Raw genomic sequence first — 8,726 nt, 5'->3', positions numbered from 1 at the left:
GAGACAGCCCTCTCTCTCTCTCTTTGGGGGCGGTACTGGGGATTGAACTGAGGGGCACTTGACCACTTGACCCATCCCCAACCCTATTTTGTATTTTATTTAGACACAGGGTCTCACTGAGTTGCTTAGTGCTTTGCTTTTGCTGAGGCTGGCTTTGAACTTGCGTTCTTCTTGCCTCAGCTTCCCGAGTGCTCAGCCCAGCTGAGCATCTCTTTTAATTCCCATGAACTGCGTGTGAATCTACTAATTATCTCAAAATTAAAATTTAATATTTAAAAGGGGATAGTGTCATGCTTCTATTGGGATCACTCAGCTTCTGCCATAGCCTGTCCCTCCTCAGAGGCTTTTCCCTATCTCACAGCCACAGGGATGGGTGACTGCCTGATACTAGAGGATGGGGCTCTGTGGGGAATGCAGGCTGAGAGAGTCAGGAGGACTGTGCTGCCCACAGGGCTCCAGCATCACCAGGACTTAAGCACTCCAGTTGGACGGCCTGATGCTGAGGCTCTGCAGCAACTGGTAGAGACAGTCGTGGGCCAGGTCCTGCCTGGGGCCACTGTCACGCTGACTGGTGGCTTTCGAAGGTAAGGGGGTTTGACATACCCTTCTGGCTCACCTCCAGGACTCTCCCCAATGCAGTTGGGGACATTGAGGTGGCTTTCCCATTCACTGGGAGGGGCATGGCCCATAGCTGGAATGAGGGCTATGTCCTTATCCTTCTCAGGGGCAAGTTACAGGGCCATGATGTGGACTTCCTTATCACCCACCCTGAGGAGGGCCAGGAGGCAGGGTTGCTGCTGAGAGTGATGTGCCACCTGCAGAGCCAGGTGAGGGCTTCTGGTGCCTCTGCCCAAGAGTTGACTGCTACCTGGCCTTCTGTTCTCCTAGTACCATGGTGGTGCCTGGCCACATCTGCCTTTCCCCACAGGGCCTTATCTTGTATCATCAGCACCAAGCCAGCTGCTTAGAGACCCCTACTCACCTTGTCCAGCGGAGCCATACCATGGATGCCTTTGAGAGGAGTTTCTGCATCTTCCGCCTGCCTCAACCCCCAGGAGCTGCCTTGGGGGGTGTCCTGAAGCCTTGCTCAGCGTGGAAAGCTGTGAGGGTAGATCTGGTGGTTGCTCCCATCAGCCAGTTCCCTTTTGCTCTGCTTGGCTGGACAGGCTCTCAGGTAGGTTGTGTGCTGCTGAGGCTGCCAGGGCTGAGGTGAGCCAGCCATACTGAGGGCAGTTACTCCCCCCAGCTTTTTGAGCGGGAACTGCGCCGATTCAGCCGGAAAGAGAAGGGACTGTGTCTGAATAGCCATGGACTGTTTGACCCAGAGCAGGTATGTCAAGGATTAGGGTGGGAAACAACCCCCTAGCCTGCTTCCTGGATCACAGCCTGAAATGGCCCTAAATCTCTCCATCCTGGAACCCATGGTGCCCAGATCTTGGTCTTACCTCCCAGATCCTAGCCCTCCCCAAAAGGCATCTTGCCTTAGCACTGGGCTCTGCCTCCCCATCTAGCCTGTCTCCAGGGGAGCCATCCTGGCTGGGCACCCTGTGCATTGTGCAATGGTGCCACTGGGCACGGCCCCCAGCTTCTGAAGCCTCTGCTTCTGTTGCAGAAGACATTTTTCCATGTGGTTTCCGAAGAAGACATTTTCAAACACCTGGGCCTCAAGTACCTTCCCCCAGAGCAGAGAAATGCCTGATCCAGCCCATCTGCCCTCACTCCTCTTAGGAAACGGGGGGCTGCTGGACACTTTTGAATATCTCCAGGCAGAAGATACACTGCCACGCCATATCCTCATCTCCAAGTGGAAGAGTCTTTACCTGTGGGAGCGTCTGTGAGGCGCGGCCTTCCTCACACTCCAGCCTTATAGCTGTGTGATCATGGTCAGCATTCAGCCTCCCCAGGCCTCAGGTTCCCACCTGGGTCAGGAAATCTGAGCAGTACTCACGTCATGGAGCTGTGGCAGAGCCTGCAGTCCCAGTGCGGCAATTGAGGTGTGGTTGAATGTCTTCTATAGGGCACCCCACTCAGTTGCCCAGAAGAGAACCGTGTATCCCTGCCCTGCACTTGAGCCATGAGGTGGAAGCTGTAGTTCTTGCTCTTAGGAGTCCTCTGTGGAGGTGAAAATGGGTATGCTGCAATCACCTGGAATGAGTGAAGGTCCAAGTCACGAGAACTTCCAATGCTGGGATTTTGGCACTGCAGCCCCTACCCTGCTTCTGCCTTTAAGTCCTATACTCTCCCTACTTCAAAACAGGTCACACCCTGCCACTTCTTGCTCATAGTCCTGCGGCATTCCAAATCCCCAAATCCTCATGTGATCCCCTAGGGTTCTAGCATTTCTGCCACCCCTGCCAATCTCATCTGCACTCTTCTTTCAATACCCCCCGCCCCACCCCTCATTTGCTTCCTGTTTCACTGTTTCCTACTGATGTGCTCAGACCCCATGTCTCTGACTCCCTCCCCTTTCTAAGGCAGAAACACTGAAATGAGCTGGACACACAGGTGTCCTGTGTGTTCCCTGATCTCCTGCAGGGCCTTTGCCTTTGCCACTCTTCGCCTCCTTCAGGACTTGACTCAAGGTCATCTTGTCAGTCACAGCTTCCCAGACTACTCACCACATCACAAAGTGTTTTTTAAATTAACATGCAATAAAATGCTATCTTTTAAGGTTTGTTTTTAATGAGCTTTAACACAGGTATAGACTCTGCCATCTCAGGACCCAAAGGTCTGTCCCCCAAGCATTGCCTTATGCCATTGCATTATCGCCACATGTTCTTTATCCCAACTCACTCATTTTGTTCACTTATCTACAGTTTTGCCCTCTCCAGAATCTCATAGAAGTTGAACCAAATTCTCCCTTTTACTTGCCTCTCTCTCATCATGCCTTTGAGATTCACTCAGGTTTTTGCATATATTGATAGTTTATTTTTATTTATTGCCACATAATATTACATTCATGGGGTGTTCCAGGATTTATCTGTTCAGCTACTGAAGAATGTTTAGATTGTTTCCAGGGTTTGGTGATTATGAATAGAGCTACTGTAGCCATGTGTATATAGATTAGTGGGTAACATACCTTTTCAGTTCTCTTAGGTAAATATGAAGGTATAGGAATATTGGGTTATATGAAAAGTATGTTTTTAAGAAAGAGCTAAATTGTTCAGAATGCCTGTCATTTTCCATTTTATCAGCAGTGTGAGCCACCCATATAAGTTAAACATTTCATAGTAGCAGTTACTGTGTATCTGTCAGCAATTGATAATTTTGGTTTTTATTTTAGCTGTTCTATGATAGGTCTGTAGCACTAATTAACTGCCTTCCTTTTTTTTTTTCCCCCTTTCCCTTCCTTTCTGGGGATTGAAACCACGGGCTTGTGAAATAGTAAGCTCACACTCTGCCATTGAGCTATAATCCCAGCTCATTTATTATGGTGGGTTTTTTTTGTGTGTGTGTGTGTGTGTGTGTTTGTGTTTGTGTGTGTGTGTGTGGCAGGACTAGGGTTTGATACCAGGGCCTTGCAAATGTTAGGCAAGCACTCTACTCTGGGCCACATCCCCATCAATACTTTTATTTATTTTTATGTGATGCTGAGGATTGAACCCCGTACCTCACACATGCTAGGTAAGCACTCTAACACTGACCTACAACCCCAGCTCCCCATCCTTTTTTATTTTGGGATAAGGTCTCTAAGTTGCCCAGACTGCTTTGAAGTTTCAATCCTCTTACCTCTGTCTCCTGAGTATCTGGGATGAAGGCATGACCACCGTGATCAGCTGTTATTTTTTTGTTTTTGTTTTAGGAGCAGTCTTTTATTTATTTATGTTTGCAGTCTTTTGTTTTTATACACTTTGACAAAGAGGTTTTCAGGAGGCAATCTTTTCAGTGGAAAATAGAGAACATGAAAATTTGCCTCCAGCTATCAGTAGCTGCTCTGTTCAGAGTCTGTCATCCCACTTGCTCAAGGAATGAAGTGGAGGGGTGTATTTCCCTTCCTTTCCTAGCTGATTTCAGTACTTTATCCTCCCAACACCTGTACTAGGGTTTGAACCCCAAGGGGTGCTTAACCACCGAGCCACATCCCCAGTCCTTTTTTATTTTTTATTTAGACAGGGTCTTACTGAGATGCTTAGGGCCTTGCTAAATTGTTGAGTCTGGCTTTGAACTCATGATCCTCCTGTAACTGGGGTTACAGGTCTGCCCTCGCATCCTACTGCTTCTTGATGGTATTCATGTGTTTTGTCATTTTCTGCCTAAGCATATATTCTGTGAAATCAAATCTGTTTTGTACTCTATGCCTAGATGTTATTGGTTTTATGTGCACATGCTCTCCATTCTTTTTCAAAAGCATGGCATTGAATAGGAACTTTGGATTGTCATCTAATGGTCTATATTAAGGCCCAGCCTTTTCTGCACATCAGAAAAAGGCATGGCACTTGGTTCACACCTGTAATCCCAGGAACTCGGGAGATGAGGCAGAAGGATTGCAAGTTTGAGGTCTCAGATTTTTTAAAATGACAGGGATGTAACTCAGAGGTAGCACTCCCCTGGGTTTAGTTCCCCCGCAAAAAAAGGGGGAAAAAAATGGCATGACATCCTGCCATACAGCCCTTATCTTCTTGCTGCCACTGCTTTCAGTGGAAGTTTAGATTGTTAATTTGAGATCTTTCTTTTTTCCTAATATAAGCATGTAATGCTTTAAATTTCCCTCTGAGCATTACTTTAGCTTCATCCTACAAATTTGATGTATTGTGGTTTTTTTGGTGGGGGAGATGGGTACTGGATATTGAACCCAGAGGCGCTTAACCACTGAACCACATCTCCAGCCCTTTCTATTTTTCATTTTGTGACATGGTCTCAGTAAGTTGCTTAGGACCTCACTAAATTGCTGAGGCTGGCTTTGGACTTGTGATTCTCCTGCCTCCACCACTCAAATTGCTGGGATTAAAGCTGTGTGTCACTGTGCCCATGGAGTATATTTTTATTTTTTATTCAATTGGAAATGTTTCCTTTTTTGGTGGGGGGAGGAGGGTACCAGGGATTGAACTCAGGGATATTGGACCACATACTGAGCCACATCCCCAGCCTTTGTTTGCATTTCATTTAGAGATTGTCTCACTGAGTTGCTTAGTGCCTTGCTTTTGCTGAGGCTGGATTTGAACTTTCGATCCTCTGCCTCAGCCTCCTGAACCACTGGGATTACAGTGTGAGCCACCATGCCCAGCAAAAATGTTTTCTAGGGCTGGGGATGTGGCTCAAGCGGTAGCGCGCTCGTCTGGCATGCATGCGGCCTGGGTTCGATCCTCAGCACCACATACAAACAAAGATGTTGTGTCCGCCAATAACTAAAAAATAAATATTAAAAAAACTCAAAAAAAAAGCGTGGGATAATATTAAAACAAATACACTTTGAAAAAAAAATGTTTTCTAATTCTTCTTGAGACTTTTTCCTTGATCCATGGAATATTTAGAAGAGTGTGTTCTGTTTCCAAGTGTTGGAAGGTTTTTCCCATTTATTTATATATATATATATATATATATATATATATACACACACACACACACACACACACATACACACACACACACACATATGTATATGTGTATATATGTGTGTATATGTGTATATATGTATGTGTATATATGTATGTGTATAGATGTACATATGTATGTATGTGTATAGATGTACATATGTATGTATGTGTATATATGTATGTATGTATGTGTATATATGTATGTATGTATGTGTATATATGTACATATGTATGTGTATATGTACATATGTGTGTATGTGTATATATGTATACATATGTGTGTATGTGTATATATGTATACATATGTGTGTATGTGTATATATGTATGTATATATATGTGTGTGTATGTATATATGTGTGTATGTGTATATATGTGCATGTGTCTATGTATATATGTATGTATGTGTATATACGTGTATATATGTATGTATGTATATATGTATGTGTGTATATGTGTGTATATATATGTATATGTGTATATATGTATAGGTGTATATATATGTATAGGTGTGTATGTGTGTATGTGTGTGTATGTGTGTATATGTGTGTATGTGTATGTGTGTATATATGTGTGTATATATGTATATATATGTGTGTGTATATATGTGTATATATATTTAATTGGGGATTGAATCCAGGGGTGCTCTACCACTAAGCTACATCCCCAGCCCTATTTTGTATTTTTTATTTAGAGACAGGGTATCACTGAGTTTCTCAGGGCCTTTCTAAGTTGCTGAGGCTGGCTTTGAACTTGTGATCCTCCTGTCTCAGCCTCCTGAGCAGTTGGGATTACAGTTGTGTACCACTGCTCCTAGCTCCATTCCCATTAATCTTTAATACTGAATTCCAATTTAATTTCCTTAGGGTCAGAGAACATATTCTGCATTTAATTATTTAAAATTTGTCAAGATCTGTTATAGATCGAGGATATTATCTATGTTGGTGAATGTTCATGTGTTCGTTATAAGAATGTGTATTCTGTTGGGTGGAGTGTTTTATAAATGTTGATTAGATATAGTTAATTGACACTATTGTTCACATCTATATCCTTATTTATTTTCTGTCTAGTGAATTACTAAGAGGAGACTTGACATCTTTTTTTCTTTTTTTGGTATTGGGAATTGAACCCAGGGGCACTTTACCACTGAGCTACATCCCCAGAATTTTTTATTTTTTATTTTTGAGAGAAGGTCTTGCAAAGCTGGCCTTGAATTTGTGATTCTCCTGCTGCAGCCTCCTGAGTCACGTGGGATTATGGTGGGGTTATGGAAGTGACCATACCCAATCTGAAGTCTTAAACTATAATTGTAGATTCCTTCATTTCTCCTTTCAGTTATTTCATATTGTGATTCATGTACTTGGAAGCTCTGTTGTAGGAATTTTTATATCTTCTTAGTATCATTGTTATATAATGTCCTTTTATTCCTAATATATTTTCTTGTTCTGAAATCTACTTTGATAGAAATATATCTGTTCCAGCTTTTGATTAGTGTTTGAGTGATATATCCGTTTCCTTCTAACCTACATAATTTTTGCCTTTTTTGGGGGGTGGGTAGGTACCAGGGATTGAACTCAGAAGCACTGAACCACTGAGCCACATCCCCAGTCCTATTTTCTATTTTATTTAGGGACAAGGTCTCACTGAGTTGCTTAGTACCTCGCTGTTGCTGAGGCTGGCTTTGAACTCTCGATCCTCCTGTCTCAGCCTCCCTAGCCCCTGGGATTACAGACATGTGCCACTGCACCTGGAAATATATTTTTGCCTTTTATTATTATTTGTTTTGGGGGTGAAATTGGACTCTGGGTCTTATGCATATTAAACATGTGCTCTACCACTTGGCTCTCAGCCTACCTTTTACTGTTTTTTGTTTGTTTGTTTGATTTTTGTTGTGCTGGGGATGGAATCTGGGAATTTGTGCATGCTAGGAAGGTACTCTATCACTGAACTATCCCACCACAATCACCTATCTGTCTTTTTCATGATAACCATCCTAGTGGATGTAAAGTGCTATTTTGTTGTGGTTTTGATTTATTTAATTAACCATTTTCTTAAATGATATAATGTTGAGCATCTTTTCCTGTACTTATTGGCTATTTATTCTTAGAATTGTCTCTTCATGTCCTTTGCCCATTTTGAACTGGGTTATTTCCCTGTTATTGTTGAGTTATAAGAGTTTTTTGTATTCTGAATACTAAACTTTTATCAGATAAATTATTTGCAGATATTTTCTCCCATTCTATGAGTTAACTTGTAACTTTCTTATGGTGTCTTTTTAAGCTCTAAAACTTTTAAATTAACCTGTGTTGGTTTTGTATACCTTTGACTTGGCTACTCAGGAGGCCAGGGCAGGAGGATCATTTGAACATATGAATTTGATAGCAGCCTGGGCAACAAAGCAAGTCTTTGTCTCAAATTTAAAAAAAAAAAAAGGAAACAAACAATAATTATTATATTTGATGAAGTCCAATTTGTCTTTTTTTTCCCTTTGGTTGTTTTTTTTTTTTTAAAATATCATTTTAAAGAATAATAACCATTGCTATGGTCATGAAGGTTACCTCCTAAATTTTTACTCTGATATTTAGGTTATTAATCCATTTTGAATTAATTTTTATATAGGTATATCGTAGGGATCCAACTTCATTGTTTTGCATGTGGATATCCAGTTGTCTCAGCACCATTTGTTAAAGAGATTATTCTTTCTCCATTGAATTCTTTGGCACTATTGTCAAAAATTCTTCAACTACTGTGTAAGATTTCTCCTTCCCACTGGGTTTTCAATTCTGTTCCACTAATCTATATGTCTCTCTGTCTTTTTTGTTTCTAATTTTACATTTCACACATCACCCAGTTTTTTTTTTTAAACATATGTCTGTCTTATGCCAGTAGTACAGTGTCTTGATTTCTGTGGTTCTGTACAGAGTTTTAGAAATTGAGAAGTGTGAATCCTCTAACTTTATTCTTTTTCAAAAAAATGTTTTGGCCATTCTTTTTTTTTAGAGAATTTTTTAATATTTATTTTTTTTAGTTTTCGGTGGACACAACATCTTTTATTTTATTTTTATATGGTGCCGAGGATCGAACCCAGCGCCCTGCTCATGCCAGAGGAGCGCACTACCGCTTGAGTCACATCCCCCGCCCATTTTGGCCATTCTGGGTTGCTAGATTTAGCTTTTCAATGTATGCAAAGAAGC

The 8,726-nt window shown here is 42.0% G+C and overlaps 1 protein-coding gene across 3 annotated transcripts in view; it reads left to right on the top strand.

Moving 5' to 3' along the window:
• Window positions 1-2,670, top strand: part of Polm (DNA polymerase mu) — an 8,666-nt gene extending 5,996 nt beyond the window's left edge. Inside the window, exons 7-11 of one of the 3 annotated variants that reach the window (XM_048786506.1) lie at window positions 362-584; window positions 725-827; window positions 950-1,174; window positions 1,247-1,330; window positions 1,613-2,670. In XM_048786506.1, the coding sequence (XP_048642463.1) occupies window positions 362-584; window positions 725-827; window positions 950-1,174; window positions 1,247-1,330; window positions 1,613-1,699 (722 nt within the window). In that variant the 3' untranslated portion in view covers window positions 1,700-2,670. Of the gene's footprint in view, window positions 1-361; window positions 585-724; window positions 828-928; window positions 1,175-1,246; window positions 1,331-1,612 lie in introns of all 3 variants that reach the window. The other 2 variants (XM_048786505.1, XM_015490264.2) reach the window with 2 other exon arrangements.
• Window positions 2,671-8,726: the final 6,056 nt, after the last annotated feature.

This window comes from Marmota marmota, unplaced genomic scaffold, assembly GCF_001458135.2.
Source record: "Marmota marmota marmota unplaced genomic scaffold, marMar, whole genome shotgun sequence".
In the NCBI taxonomy this organism is placed as follows: domain Eukaryota; kingdom Metazoa; phylum Chordata; class Mammalia; order Rodentia; family Sciuridae; genus Marmota; species Marmota marmota.
Note: the sequence above shows the minus strand (reverse complement) of the source record. Positions and strands in the feature narration are given on the sequence as shown.